The 15996-nt window shown below is 53.9% G+C and overlaps 1 protein-coding gene across 1 annotated transcript in view; it reads right to left on the bottom strand.

Moving 5' to 3' along the window:
• Positions 1–809: 809 nt before the first annotated feature.
• KCNC1 (potassium voltage-gated channel subfamily C member 1) overlaps positions 810–15996 on the bottom strand; it is a 46400-nt gene continuing 31213 nt past the window's right edge. The window contains exons 2-4 of the mRNA XM_003781150.2: positions 11069–12002; positions 4129–4317; positions 810–2201 (exon numbers count right to left, since the gene is read on the bottom strand). Coding sequence (XP_003781198.1) covers positions 2137–2201; positions 4129–4317; positions 11069–12002 — 1188 coding nt within the window. The 3' untranslated portion in view covers positions 810–2136. The remainder of the gene's footprint in view (positions 2202–4128; positions 4318–11068; positions 12003–15996) is intronic.

Here is a 15996-nt window from a genome sequence, read left to right as displayed (position 1 = left end):
CCCAAGTCAGTCAAGATCCCTAGGAAAGATTTACCCCTTCCAAGATGCCTACAGGCTGAGAGAGTGCATGTGGGTCATTACAAAAGTTTTGAGATAATGCAAAAATCACGAAATGTAAAACTCACTTGGGTTGAAACAAATGAAGTCCTCCTAGCAGCACCCATAAGCCCCACAAGTGGAAACTTGCTCCAGTGATTCAGAAAGGATACTGTTGACTTTGTTTCTTAGAAGGAGACTAATGGACCATAACACAGCCTGTCTCAAATCTTTCATAGTGACCCATGCATTTGATGCACGGTCCAGGAGACTGGGCCCAGCAAGTGTGCAGTTGGGTAGAGCACCTAGATCTGACAGTCAGACCCCTATCTCTAGCTCCATTAGATTTAAGAATGGTGCAAGGAGAGAGGTGGCCATGGTCTGCACAGGGAACTAGGAGCTCTGACATGGCCAGATTCAAGGACTTATCAATATGGCATGGCTCATGGAGAAGTTTCCATGTTGGGTGAACTCTCTACAGGATGTGGTCTTATGTTAGAACCTTGTATGTCCTGTGCCTTCTGAAAGCTGCCTCCCTCCCCTGATCCAATAGGATCTTCAGCCCAGGGAGCTACCCTGCTCAACCAACCTGCAGAAGACAACCTCTTCCTTGGCCTGACTCCCCCCCAGCAAAAGGACAGCAAACACCGTAAGGTGGCTCCTCCAGACCAGAGGAGCCAGGGTCCAGGCTGACCCCAGCCCAGCCACAAGAGACCAGAGCCCAGAACAGAATCACGACACTGCCTGAAGGCAATAAAAACCCAAATCCGTGCTTCATCTCAAAAGTCAGCTTTTTATTATCAGGGGCCAGGGCCCAGGGAGGGGAAGTTGTTGAGCTAAAGCATCATTGCTCTTTCCAGGAAATGTTGTGAGCTGCAGTGAAAGCTCGAGATGTTGCATTTCTTTTTCAACTCAAGCATGTGTTTTTCAAAAATATCATCCTTCCCCCCTACCCCACTAATTTTAGAATCAGACCAAAGCCAAGCTACTGTCCTCTGTTTCTGTTGGGAAAATACTATATTTATTCAAGATGCAGAAGTGTGTCTCTGCAAACCTCCAATTGCTTCAGGAAAACAAATCTGCTTTAGACTATACAGAAACCATGATACAAAATTTATTTCATGCTCGAATCGCTTTGCATAACATTGGGCATGCAGTTTTTTACTCTGAAATACTAAATTGCATACAATGCCAGGTTGTGCCTTAGTAAAGCTGGAGGAGGGCACTCCTCCCATGGTCCTGATCTTTTGGTGCTCTACATCCTGGTTTTAAAGTAACACTTGGAAAATCTATACGGTGTTGATTATTTACTATGAACAATTTGTTATGAAAGTTGGTCACACTGGATCTACACACCGGTAAGATGAGAGAATCAACCTAGACTAGCCGCTGTCAGGGGTCTTAGGGAGACGTCCGCTGGGTCACAAGCATGCCAAACAGAGAGGGAAGAAAGCAGCAGTGCGAGTTTCCGCAATTCTATTTGGAGCAAAGTTCCGGTTTCCGCATGAGAGATGAGCTATGAAGGTGAGGTCAATATGACCAATGACTGACCGACCGCCCTTTTTGGAACCTTTTCTCTCGATCTTGTGTACAAAAAGGGAAGCAATCCATTCGCCATCCCCATCCCTCCTCCCCCACTTCCCACCCCCAGAAATGTACAGGTTTCTGCCGAACGCTCTTACAGTTTGGCTCCAACAACGTGTGTATAAAAAGTAAAGAGCTTTAAAAGAAAATAGAGAACTTTTGCTTTTTCTTTCTGTTATTGTTATTTAGGGTGATCATACAGTTGCAGGGGGGTGGTGGGTTTGGTTTGCTGGGTTTTCTGTTTAACTTCATGCAAGTCATGCTAAGGAGCCCCTCCACCTCCCCCCCAAAATAAAATAAAACTTTAAAAAATGAAAAGAAGGAAAAGAAATCCTCTACGGTCAGTTACCATTTGGCCGTAGAAAAAGCTACGTCCGTCCTAGTACAATGCCTGGGCCACTCGGACTCGTCCGGCAAACCTGCATGGCGTGAATTTACTCTGTCCGAGGGTGAGGAGGGGCTGCAGGTCCACCCAGATGCTTAATAGCCACCAGTGTCCTCGGCCAAGCCGCCTGGTCAAGTCACTCTCACAGCCTCTGTCGGCATATACTTAGCAATGACAGGGCTTTCTTTGCAAAGATCTGTATGTAAAGAATACAATTAACACTTGAGCTTCTCTTCTTGGCTTTCCCATCCCGCTTGGTACTTAGTTTTTAAGGAAGGAGGAGGAAAGACAGAACAGCCGCATGCAGAGGCAGGCAGGTTCTTCTCCAGCTGGCTTGGTTTTCCCATGCAGTGCGCCAGCCTAGCACGCCTCTTGCTCTCCCTTCTGGGGAACGGGCTGAGTCCCTACTTCTGCTCTGCACATCAATTCAATACTTGCATGGCTTATGACTCGCAATTAGTCTGAGCAAAGCAAGTCCTTGGTGGCTGTCATGGCTCCATGAGTGCAGGGCGGGTGGATGTGGGGCACTTCATCCTTGCCACCTCCCAAAGACTCTGCCACCTAAGCCTCTGTGGGACTGGGGAACGGGTATCACCTGTGGACAGTGGCTACCACTGGGCTCCCTGACCCCTGCAGAGAGATGTGGCTTCTCTTATCCCATACTTCCTGGGCTCCTGACAGCACAGTAAAGAGACTCTCCTGTTTGCTCTTCTGGGCCACACAGATAGATCTGTCACTCAAGATGGAGAAAAGCAGTCCATGAGACCTTAGTGGGCAGGGCATGGCCACTTGCTTTCTCCCTTCTCCTCAGGGCTGCCCCTGCTCCAGGGCATGCTAGCACCTCTACCTAGGAAGGACAAAGCCAGCTGCAAAGGGGAGCATCAGGCCCTCCTTGAGGCTGGCAGCCGTCAGCCATGCAGCGCCATGCGGGAGTGGCCACTGCACTGAGGTCCAAGGGACCTCTGGGCAGGGCAAAGAAGCGGTGCCAGCCTAGATCAGGTGGGCACAACTAAGCACTAGAGACCAGAGGATGGTCCCTTGTCTCAGTGCAGGCTGCCTTTTCTCTTCTGGATTTGCCTTTGATTTTGAATTCTGTTTTCTCCTGTGTATGGTTTAACCACTTCAAATACTGGAGCAGTTGCAAATGGCACAGGCTACACCAACTGTTGCTTTCAAAAACCCGACTCCTCGTTCAACCCAGCCTGCTCACCCCACTCAGCATGCATTTGTGGGAGCATGTGAGGTGCTCCAAGACATGCACGAGCTGCCCAGCCAGTCCGCTGCACCAAGAGAAGCTTCCTCTACCTTCCAGGCCCAGCCCAATGCCTGGGCCCTTGAGCTACCGGGCTCTGGGCCCCCACCCCAAGCCTTTCCCCAGCCCATGCTGAAGCTCTAGTAGAAGCCCTTCTCTCCAGCCGGGTAGCCTAAAGTTCTCACTGCTAGGAGACCTTGAGCAGAGGCCACCACCAGCCCTGGCCCTCACAAACCACAAGGGGGCGCTGACCACACCCAGGGCAGTGGCCAACCAGCAGGGGGGACAGAAGGGGCTGCAGAGTCCTGCTTAACCACCTTCTCCTGGCAGGTTCTCTATCTGCCACCAACAATATTCTGATTGCAAGGACCACGGCCTTATTCCAAGCCCCAAAGCCACCCTCCCATTGGCCTGTGGAGTCTTTTCAAAGGAAGCCTCTTCCAGAACATGGGTTTGGGGTAGCTAAGCCCATAGGTTCCTTGCCCCCTCCTCAACCACAGGAGAGGAGAGATCACTCTGCCTCTGGACCTGACTGGCCAACTGCCAGAGCAGCTGGGAGAGTTGAGGCTCCTCCAGTATCCCTGGGTACTCTCTGCCTTGGGTCATGGCCTATATAGTCAACCAGCCTGTTCCCAGCCCTTTCTAACCCCAGCTCTTTACCAACCCACAGCTGCAGGGGCCTCCAGTGCTCTCTGCCAGCCTGGCATTCCACTCAGGGGAAAGGGACACAGACCCTGGGGGACTCCCTTCATCCCTGCCCATCAGTGTGCCTGCCTGCCCCTCAGCGCCCCTCGCCCGCCGCCCTGCCCACCCCTCTGCGGGAGCACGAGGTGGCCGGGCGATGCACAGCACTCCAGCTTCCTCTACGTACCCTTTCTCATTCCTCCACCAGGTGGGCACGCGTACTCCCCAGTTGATAAGAGGAAGCAGGGTCCGTATCTCTCGCGGGTGCCCGAGCGGGTAAAGGGCAGGCCCTCATCAGGAGTGAGGGCCTGGTCTATGTGGGGGCAGTCTTCGTTCGCCAGCGCGGCCTTCGCCACCTCCCCATTCAGTTTGGAATCTTCAAACATATAAGCAGAAGCTATTGAGACACTGAAAACTGTTTAGTGGGGGGATAGGCCAGAGGTGGGGCATTGGCAAAGGGCAGCCCGTCCCTGAGGATGGAAAAGCGGGCAGGCCATCGGGGGAGGCACGGCTGGGAGTTTCAGCTCATCCAGGCAGCCTGCAGGCTACCCACAGTGCTGGAAGGGAGGGACTCCTGGTTTGCTCAAAGTTTGCAAAAAGATGAGTTGGTGATGGGCCCGGCTGGTGCAGTGCTGGGGGCTAGCCCAGGACTGGAGGCAGGGCCGATGAGACAGGATGGTGTAGATGCGGTCACGGGGAAGGCCAGACATAGAGCTCAGGGAGAGGACAGACAGACACGCAGGAACACGCCAGCCCTGAGAGGAGCCCTTTTTGGACCCCTCTGTGGCTGACCAGAGCCTGGCTACTCCCAGCTTCACCCAGCCAGTCACTCGGGCTTCCCAGCCCCATCCAGACCAGCTGACCAGCTCTGCTCCATGTCCATTCAGATCCCATGTGCCCCCACCCTATCTGACCACTCAGCCTGCCCCCATCCCAAATGGACCTGCTCTGGTCACTCTGTATGTCTGTCCCCTATATAGATCAGGCCTAGCCACACAATCTCCACTGTCCCCACACAGGCCCACTCTGGTCACTCTGGAATGCCTGTGCCCCATACATACCATGCCTGGCCAAGAAGTCTACTCTGTCACCACACAACTGACTCTGGTCCCTCTGTATACTTATTCCCCATACAGACCAGGCCTGGCACACAGTCTACTCTGTCCCTACATGGGCCCACTCTGGTCACTCTGTTTGCCTGTCCCCATGCAGACCAAGCCTGAGCACTCAATCTCCTCTGTCCCTCATGCTGACCTGATCTGACTTGCATCTGCTCCACCTCTATGCAGACAGACCCAAGCTGATCACTCAGCCTACAATGGTCCCCATACATATCAAGCCAGTGTCCTCCACCCTGTACTGCCCCCAGCAGGCTTGGTCAGCTTGCACAGGCACAGCAGGGATGTATGCATGAGGCTGTGACAGCAGGACATGGATGTGAGAGGGGCTCCCATTCCTCTGTCCCCTCTCATCAGTGTCCCAGCAAAGCAGAGCAAATGAATGTGTAGAAGACAACAGCAGCTGATGGACTTGGGTGGGGAAAATTTGAGTCTTGGCCTCTGTGGTAGCCTGAGAAGGAACCTGGGAGGAGGTCTGGGGGCACATTTGGTGGGGGCAGAGTATGGCCAGAGCAAGGAGCTCTGTCTTAGTCCTGGGAGCACAGTCATGGAAGATTCTAGGGCTGGCAGAGGTAGCTCTGACTGGCCTTTGCTCCCCCCCATCACTCTTGGAGACTGAGCCTGCCCCACACTCTCTGCCCTCAAAGCAGAATCCTCCTGGTGGCACCAACTCAAATACTTCATTTGGGGCAAGAGCCTGAAACACAAGCCCTTTCGTGGAAGAAGGAAACCAACATGGGTGTGACCACATCAGGGGAGGCTCTCTGAAAGATCAAAGAGGGGAAAATAGCTGGAGACAATGTCCACCCTATGTGACACTCTCTCGTGATTCTGTTCACATCATGTAACTACACGCAGAGTGATCCTTCCCCACGTGCACACGCTCAGCGTGCACGTGGGTGGGATCACCGCCCGTGTACACATCATGTCACTACAAAGAGGCAGTCAGTCAAAAGAGAAATGGACCAATCAGGTTTATTCATAAAGCAAATGCAAAAAAATCCCATCATAATTTTGGAACTTAAAAAAAAAAGTCTCTCGTACAAGATGGTAAAGCATTTCACGTACAGTGCATTTCTTAACAAATCCCAGGGGCTTCACTTCCCAATTTACTCTGAACCAGAAAGGCCAGTTACCAAGACCACTCTGACACCACATGTCTGGGGTTGGGGCCTCTCTAGGGTCTGGGGACTGCGTAGCATATGGGGGTGTGTCTGCGGGCACATGTATGCTCACAGTTGTACCCAGCCTTGCCCCCCATTCTAGTTGACCCCATTGTTCTTCCCAGGGACTCTTTGGGCAGAAGGAGGGGGGTGCTGAGAAGAAGGAAGGCATCTAGTGTGGGGGGAAGAGGGTGAGAATGTGGAAGGTGGGGCCCATATTACCCTGCATGAATTCTCTAGGGAGAAATGGGGTCCTCCCAGGCAGCATCTCCATCTGGGAAGGGAAGTGAGGATTCTCCTGTCTCTTAGTTGGCCATCCTGTCAGCGGAGACGGCCATAGCCTGCAGTTCTCACCCAGGGGACAGGTGAGAGGTGGGCAACCCCACTCTACCTCCCCCCACCCACAAGCCCTCCCACACCTCTGAGCCCCCAGCTCCTACCACCTTTAAAGGTCCCAAAGTTCAGGCTGGTTCTCCCAGCAGGGGCAGGGCACAGGGAGCAGCCATCAGGGATCCTGGAGGGATGAGGGCCAGGTACCTTTCCCTCCCAGAGGGATTCCTAGGACACCCCTGGGGCCTGCTACTTTTCTCGACCCTGACCTTTGAGGAGGAGACTCTGAGTGGGTGGAGGTGTTTAAGTCTTGTTCTGTCAATGGGCCTGGCATCCCTGGGTTACTGGTCTATCTTAGTGTGGGATGCTGTCAGAAATGGGGGCCTTCTCTCTCCCCAACTTCACGGGGGTGGCCCCAAGGAGGGTCAACTATCTAAATCTGGGAAACCCCTGGAAAGAGGCAAAAATGTGAGTCCCTCAAGTATCCCTGACCCCCTGCCCCCACCCTGTCTTACAACCTGCCTTCCCTGGCTCAGGGTCCCCCAGGCCCCCACTCGACCCACAGGCTTGCAATGATGAAATGGCAACATGGGCAGCGTCTCAGAGATGGTTTCCAGGCTTGAAATGGGCTGAGATGAGCATCTGCGAGAGGGTCATTTTTTTAAAACTTTGGAGCAAGGAGAACCCAAGGCTGGCCCTCAGTCAGCAGGGCTGGCTTTTCTGCCCTGGTCTCCAGGCACCACCGAAGTACTTACTGTTCACATCAGCAGCGGGTATGGGGGCAGGGGGTGCACATGGGGTGGGGGATTAGGGGAGTCACTGGGCATTTCCTTAGGTTGAGCCCCAAGGGATGTGCCCAGCTGGGGTCTCAGAGAAAACGTCCCAGGCTAAATGGGGACAGTCTGTGAGAGACACGAGCAGAGTACAATCACGAGAACCGGCACGAGTTCATGCGACAAAACGAGGAGAAAGAGAGAGAAACATGATTAGTGAAGAGAGAGAAAGAGAGAGAATGTGAACAACACAGAAAAGAACACCCATGCCTGGCCCTACAGTCAGGCATGGGTGACTGCTGCTTTACCCGTATTCTTCCTGGGCAACAAGGAGCCCCCTCAGGGCCCACGCTGCCAACCCTGCAGCCAGATCCCTGCAGAAATTCAGCCCCACATCCTGCCTGGTCGACTCTATCCCCAACCCAGCACGACCCTGCCCCATGGACTAGCACCACTCACCGGGCAGCTGCTGCAGCCCAGCAGGGGAAGATACAGAGGCTGGGGATAGGGGACTTTGGACCCTGCTTCTCTGGAGGAGAACACCCTCACCAAAGATGACCCAGAGGCTGCTGTGGGAGCTCCCGGGGGCCCAGGCAGGAGCTTCTCTGGAACCTCCCTGCCGCTCATGTGCTGTGGCAGGAAGGGAGCCTGGCTACCACCCGTTCCTCCTTGCTGCCCTCTGCTTGCTTATGGCAAGACCCTGCAGCCCTGGACGCGGCACCACAAAGGACCAACCCACATCACAGGCGCAGAGATGGACAAGACACACGTGAATGGACATGGCAGACAGAGGAAGCACTCTGAGCTGTCCAGAGCAGGTGGCCCTTTCTGAGAGAGGCACAGTTTCCCGGGGCCCTCAGCCCCAGGCAGTGCCCAGGGTACCCTCTTGTCAACACCTACAACAAGGTGAGCATTAAACCCTTGACAACCCTCCCAGGACAAGACCCCCAAACACTGAGACCATGCCAGCTACACACAGAGAAGGAGACCAGATCATTCCTGTGACAGACACACAGACTGAGGCTTCAGGAGAGACCACTCATGGAGGTGAGGGGTAGGCACTGCTAGCATGACTAGGGGCTGGCCTGGGAGTGGCTCAGGGCCTAGCAAGCTACATGTGGCCTAATCTAGTTTGAAAAGTGGAATTAAGAGAACTCCAGGTTTTCGTGAGGCCACTTGACTGCCCTTGGGGGTGGCATGAGGCTGGAGAGGCCCTGTGGGTCTGCAGCTCACTTCCCACAATTCCTGTAGGACCCCCACCTTGGTTCTCCTTGCCTCTGGCCTCTGCTCCCTCTCTCATACTCACCCCAACCCCTGCCCATGTAGGAGCACAGCTACAAGCAGAAGAGGAGACAAATGGGAAGGACTCAGGGATGCCCCTAAGGACCACATACCTAGTGGTACCTAGTCTGGATCACACACCAGCTTGTGGAGAAAGGAGTGTTCTGGTGCAGGGTGAGGTTCAGAGTGGGTCTTGAGCTGAGGGGAATGGCTCTAGACATCAGAACAGCACCAATGCCACCAGGGAAGGTAAGAGCCTGGGGAGGGCGTAGGGAGGGAGTGTGATGGGAATACAGGGGAGTGGCAGGAGCATCTGGACATCCAGGCTCCAGAAGCAAACTTGGGAAGGCCCCAAATGCCTCCTCAGCCACAAAGGCTATCCAAGCCAGAGCTGTCTGGATCCGTGAAACCTGGGGCCAGGGCAAGCTGGTTCCTAGGAGCAGGGCTGCCAAGGCTGTGTGGATGAGCCCAGGGCATCCCTAGACATGTCTGGGCTGTCCAGATCTGCTGCAGCATGGGAAGAGGGCTGTGTCCCAGGGACTATGTCTGAACACACACACCTGCACTCCTGTGTGTATGCATGTGTGTGCCCTCACATGGGTAATACTGCCTTTGTCTAGTTGCACAGAGGAATCTGCACCTGCCTGGAGCACAGTGGGGGTCCTTGATGAACTAACTTGGGGCACCTAGGTTGGGGCACCAATCCAGAAAGATTCAGTGTTGGAAGGGATACAATGCAAGGGCTAAGCAGAGCCCTGGTGGTACCACTCAGGCTAAGCACTTTGGGCTGGGCCTACAGTAGAGTTGGGGCAGACCCTCCCCCAGAGCCCCAAGAAGGTCAAATGCCTGGCTAACGAATCCAAAGCAGAGCGGTAGGGACCTCTGTTTCAACCTCTGACCCCCCCTGCCCACCCCAGGACCCTAGCCACATTCCCATCAGGTGCCTACAGGTAACCCAGGAACAGAAGGGTACGGGGCAGGGCAAAGGGGGCTAGCTAGAAAGCCCCATGGGCAGAGGAGTAGGCCTGGGGGACACTGCCCTGGCCATCATAGCCATGGGATGAAACCAGAAAGGATAAGGGTGGGGTAGTGGGTCAGAGAACATGTGAACAGGGGCAAAAAACCAATCATCCACTGGGGGAGGCTACCCAGACCAGGGAAACTTCCTCACTGAGCTAGCTTGCAACCCCCTGCCTAACCTGGGCACGGGGATGTCCTTTGCAGCTCTCATGCCAACCTCCCACTCACCCGGGTACACCCCCTTACTCAGTGTTGTCATTCTTGTCTGGGTCATCTGTTCCTTTGAAATCCCTGTGTCCACAGAATAAGTCGATGGTATTCCATGGGTAGAGGTAGACTATGGGCTTTTATATCTTCAGACCAGAGCCCCGTGATCAACTTTATGTGCTATGTGCAGGTTCTCATAAAACTGAGAGAGTCCCATAACGAACCACTAGCCATGGAATATTAGAATATATCCCACGGTGACTAGTATTGTTTCATGGCCCCCCTCCCCACTCCCCAACCCCAGTGAATTCACGGGAAAGTGGTTGTACACTGGTTGGGATGTCTGTATTGCTGCTGCAGTCCCTACCGCCAGAAATGGGGAGAACCCTTGGTGGGAGGCTGTTGCTGGTCTGTAGTGCTTTCATCTAAGCTGCCCAGGGTGGTGGCCCCATCTAGTCCTTTGCTCACCAGCCGCTTCCATCAGAAGTTCACTGGAAACTCCCACTCGACCATCAACCCAAACAGACAACGTGAAAGCTAGAGTCACTCCAACAGGTTCCTAAAGATAAATGCTAAACTCTAGAGTGGTGGTAGAAGATGAGTTGGTTCGGCATGCTGCGGGGTAAGTTAAGCTTGTCACGGAGGGCTAGAGACATCTCCGAGGGAGGGTCTGGAGCTAGGCAGCCGGAGTCAGAGAAGGAATTCTACTCGGCTATGGAGACAGGCTCTGTTGGGGGGTGAGAATCCTTGCTACTGCCTTTGTGAGGGACCCTCCTACCCAGATCCCATGCACCATTTCTGCTGTCCCCACAGCCTGAAGAGAGCCATGTGAAGGACCATATCAAAAGCTGTCTGGCTCCTCCAACCACACCCACCCCAGCACTGGGTCAGTAGCCTGAGTCGGGGACTCACGCTCAACTCCTGCCCACCTGGGCAGCAGCCCCTGGGGCAGTCCTCAGCACCCTCGCGGCTGTGTCGTCTCTTCAGCACGTCATGAGACCAGCCGCGTCAACCTCCTTACCCAGGGCCACAGTGAGGTTCCTCTGCCAGGCTCTTGCCTTCTGAATTTAGCTGCCCAGCATCTCCCTGGGTCCCCAGGATCCACAGCTCGATACTGAGTGCGGGGTCCCGGGTCGCCCACGGAACTAAGGAAGCAGTCTGACTGGATATGGAATCATCGCTACAAGGGGAGGAGGTGAAAGGTCAGATTGACATGCCTCTAAGAGGTTTCCTACCTGCTCTGTTAATTTCTAAAATTTCTTCCTGGGCCAGCGGACATGTGTCACTCTGAGTACTGTGGTGTGGAGAGTTTACGACAGATTTACAATAATTGGGAGATCCCAGCTGCGGTGGCCGTGGAATATGCTTCTTTTTTTTCTTTGGTAGTTTCTGCTTAGCCATGGCTAAGGAGTAGTACATCCCGAAATTGTTCACGATGACGGGCACAGGCATGGCGATGGTGAGCACGCCCGCCAGCGCGCACAGTGCCCCCACCAGCATGCCGGACCACGTCTGCGGGTACATGTCTCCGTACCCCAGCGTCGTCATGGTGACCACGGCCCACCAGAAGCCGATGGGGATGTTCTTAAAGTGCGTGTGCTCACTGGCGCTGGGGTCATTGGGCTGTGCCCCTATCCTCTCGGCGTAGTAGATCATGGTGGCAAAGATAAGCACGCCCAGGGCCAGGAAGATGATGAGTAGCAGGAACTCGTTGGTGCTGGCGCGGAGAGTGTGGCCCAGGACCCGAAGACCGACGAAGTGGCGGGTCAGCTTGAAGATGCGCAGGATCCGCACAAAGCGGACGACGCGCAGGAAGCCCAGCACGTCCTTGGCAGCCTTGGACGACAGGCCACTCAGGCCCACCTCCAGGTAGAAGGGCAGGATGGCCACAAAGTCAATGATGTTGAGCGAGTTCTTGATGAACTCTACCTTGTTGGGGCAGAAGATGACACGCATGAGGAACTCGAAGGTGAACCAGACCACGCAGACGCCCTCGATGTAGGTGAGGAAGGCCTCGGTCTCCGCCTCCCGGTAGTAGCGCACTTGTGTGCCATTGCGGACGTTCTCGATCTCCGTCTTGTTCACGATGGGGTTGAAGCGCTCGTGGGTCTCCAAGCAGAAGGTGGTGATGGAGACCAGGATGAAGAAGAGGGAAGCAAAGGCCACATACTGTGGGGAGAAAGACACAGTATCAGAGGGGAAGCCTGCCCGCAGCGGATAAGCTCGGTACCTGTCGAGTGAGACAGGCAGGGTGTGGACGACGTCTGCATAGCCTCCTGCAGCAGGACCCAAGCTGATGTGCCACAGTGCCCTCCGCAGGGCACAGGGGATGTACACTGCCGCCACATAGGGACCTAAGAACTTCCTAGTCAGTCTTCCATGCTTGCTTTCTTTCCCTCATTGCCGCCCAAACTCAGAAGCCCTGAGGCCACCAGAGGGGAGGAGCCTGGGTCCACTAAATATCCTCCTCAGTGAACTGTTACCTGTGTGAGAAGTCAGCTTCCATTGTGTTAAATCAATGTGACATGCAGGTGATTTGTTAAAGCGTTTAGCTACCCTGACTAATAAGAGCAATCCAGCTTGCTGGGTCTGAAGTTCAAGTTCGCAAAGAAATAAGAAGGGACAGCTATCGTGGAGTCAAGTCCTTCAACGGCCAGACCTTCCATCTTTCTTCCCTCCTATTCCAGTCTATTTGCTGTTTTTTTCATGTGTCTATACCTCACTAACATGGTCTTTCAGGTTCTGTCCTACCTAGAACTGAAGATCTACATCTGCCCTCGGGCGTTAGGCAACTTTTTTTTTTACCCCCCATCTTTCTAGGAACTCACACCACCAACTGTATAGTGAGTTCCTCATCCCCAGAGGTATTCAAATAGAAGCTAATTGATCATTTGTCAGAGATACTGCTTGAGGGTTCAGACATCAGGGGGAAACTTGGGGCAGGCATCTCCAAAGGCACTGTAACCAATGGGGTCTGCTCCTCTCCTGCTGCTTGCAGCCTGGGCTAAGGGTATGAGTGGGATGTAGGAAGGATCTGCTGAGGATTTTTAAAAATGTAGACTTCTGGCTTGGTGCCTGTGGCTCAAATGGCTAAGGAGCCAGCCACATACACCTAAGGTGGCAGGTTCGAATCCAGCCCGGGGCCACCAAACAATAATGACGGCTACAACCAAAAAATAGCCAGGTGTCGTGGCGGGCGCCTATGGTCCCAGCTACTTGGGAGGCTGAGGCAGGAGACTCACTTGAGCCTAGGAGTAGGAGGTTGCTGTGGCTGTGATGCCACAGCACTCTACCCAGGGGGACAGCTTGAGGCTCTGTCTCAAAAAAAAAAAAAAATGTGGACTCCTGCTCTCTCATACCCTAATGGCCAGAAGGAAATGGCCAAGACAGCCCAGCCTATCTAAAACCACCTGCTCTGGCCCAGAGCCCATGGGAGAAAGGGTTCAGAAGACCTTTTGGTTTGGTTTGGAGGCCTCAACTCATGACCCCCTAGGTTCCTCTAGCCCCCAGCAGACACAGATACCAGAGGAGACAGAATCAAGCAGCTTCTTGAGTTTTAAATACTCCTGCTCAGACTGAACACTTGAGCAAAGTCTCCAGCTAGGTGCCCCAGGACTCTAACATATTGTGGCCTCCCTTGGCTGTGCCCTGGGAAGATGGAACCTTGACCAGACATCTCTCTTCCAGGGCCCAGATGGCCACTTCTGCCTGCATGTTCCCACTGCTCCCCTCCTCTCTGGGTCCTCTTCTCCCTGCCGAGCCAAGATAGCCCATGGCCAAAGCACTGCCACCTCTCTGAAGACAGCTCTAGGCTACAGTCTGGTATGGATGACACTTTTGTTCTCCAGAGCTGCCCTCATAGGTAACAGAGATGAGCCTAGGTCCCACCTTGTATCAGCAGTAGGAGGCCACGAAGCCTCTAGAAACCACTGGAGTTTGCTTGATGTCCCTCTCCCACTGGGTAGGATGGAAGTCCCAGAATAGTCTTGTCTGGGTTGACCATGGCCACAGGGCCTACCTCTCACCTGGCAGGGATCTGGAAACGGAGAACTACATGGACCTTCCAAACCACATTCTGAGGTGGAGGAAAGGGAAGGGGAAGGAACTAAGTCAGCAGTTAAGAGTGACAGAGTAAGAGCAGCCTTTAGAGATGAGCTGCTCCAGGATACTACATGCTACAGATGAGGAGCCAGAGCTCCAGTCACCCATGGAGAGAGAGCTGCCCAAGCTACACATTTAGGGCATCAGTACTCCTGGTGGGTTTAGAGAATTATACAATTTCCAAAAAACTTTCCCTTAGGCTACTATCAAGTGTGCTCCATATGCAGCCTTCCTTCCAGCCACCTAACCCCTCCTTTCCTCACCGGTCCATCATCCTTCCTTCTTTCCGCTCCCCCCCTCCTTTCTTACTTCCATTCATATACCCACCCATCCACTCCCCATTCCTTCTTTCTGTCCTCTGCCCCCTCCTTTCTTTTATATCCACATGTCCATTCATGTTTCTTCCCTCCTTCCCTCCCCTCCATCATACTTTCATTCTTCTTCCCTTCCTCGTCTTTCTTTTTTCCTGCCCTCCCTCCCTTCCTCCTTCCTCCCCTCCTTCCCATCCACCCATGCATCCCTTCCTCACCAGGTTATGCCCGGAATGGAGTTGAAGGGGACCTCTGTCCAGCCTCGGGGAGCTCCCTGCCCGGGTCAGGGAGAAGGGCACTCCCGGAGATAAGTACAATGCCAAGGGCCAAAAAGATGGGCCCCTCAACCCTGTGGAGTAGGGGGGCTGGGAAAAGGTGAGAGTGATTTGTGGCGCTTGAGAGAGGTAGGGTAGAGGCTTAAAGCCAGGTCTTCCAAATCCAGAGAGCTTTTCCTTTAGGGTCCAGAAAGGTCAGAACTGGGCACGACAGAGGTAGACCATGAAAGCAAAGTGGAAGCAACCAGAAGAGGCCAAGTTCAGGAGGCAACCTTGAACACAGTAGGCCAAGTTCAAAGAGGCAACCTCTGACACAAGTTCATCTAACTTTAGAACTTTTTTCATTGCCACAGTCACCAAAGCTCTTGGAGCTAAAAAACAAAACAAAACAAACAAACAAACAAACAAACACATCCTGGTCTGGCCCCAGAGTCCTTCTAGAGGTCCCCATCTTGAAGTTTGGCATTCACGGCCCAGATTCCCTAAGAGCAGGCCAGACACCCCTAGGGGCCCCCTGCTCTGGCCTTTGTGTGAGAAGAAGAATATACACACTGTGACTGCTGAGGGGAGCTGGGAGGCCTCCCATGCCCTCAGGGCTCACTGTAGGCCTAGGCTCCAATCCTCCAATCCTGGGCAGTGGCAGGAGGCAAGAACACTCCTCCCCCCAACACCAACCCATCTCCCAGGACATCCCCTTCCCAGCCCTCCCATCCCCACCTCTGCTGTGCTCCCTGCTTACATGTGCCTCTCTCTCAATAGGATCACTGCCATCAAAGTAGATTTTAGCTTCAGCCTGGGCCACCAGCCTACCCTCTACGCAGCTTCCACTGGAATCCCAGCTCCCGGTGCAGCCCACAGAGAAAAGCCCAGATTCCCCAGCCTGGTATGTGAGGCACTCCACAGCTGGCCTCACTGTACCTCCCAGGGTCCTCTCCCTACACATACCCAACATCATTGGCACATGCCCCTCTGCCATTTGTGACCAGAGAGCATCTTCCCCAGCTCTGTGTCTATACCTGCCATGCCAACAACCAGACAGTGTCCCTGCCCATCCTCCAGGGCCCTGCTGGATAGCTCTTCCCCAGAGGTGAAGTTTCCCTCCACAGCTGTGGCCCTTAAGAGGAAGCAAATGAAGGGACTTTTCTAAGAGCTTAAATTCACCCCAGGGAGGCAACAAACCTGTCTCCAACTCTGGCTCTTTAGTGCTCTGGGAGGCTCATGGGAACAGTCCCAAGAGGGCGCTGATGTTCCAGGAGCTTTTAACTCCCAGGTTCCCCCATGGGCCCTCAGAGCTCTCTTCTCATATGTTCCTGTCACAGTATAGATCCTGATGGGGAAACTGAGGCCCAGATAGGCCAGGCCTTATAAAATTAATGTAGAAAAATCCTTGGTTCCCAGAGATTGATGAAAAGACTGTCTAGGCTCAGCGCCTGTGGCTCAAGCGGCTAAGGCACCAGCCACATACACCTAAGGTGG

This window comes from Otolemur garnettii, unplaced genomic scaffold (genome assembly GCF_000181295.1).
Source record: "Otolemur garnettii isolate 467f Iridium unplaced genomic scaffold, OtoGar3 scaffold00001, whole genome shotgun sequence".
Classification (NCBI taxonomy): Eukaryota; Metazoa; Chordata; class Mammalia; order Primates; family Galagidae; genus Otolemur; species Otolemur garnettii.
The sequence above is the reverse complement of the archived record's forward strand: the minus strand, read 5'-3'. Positions and strand labels throughout refer to the sequence as shown.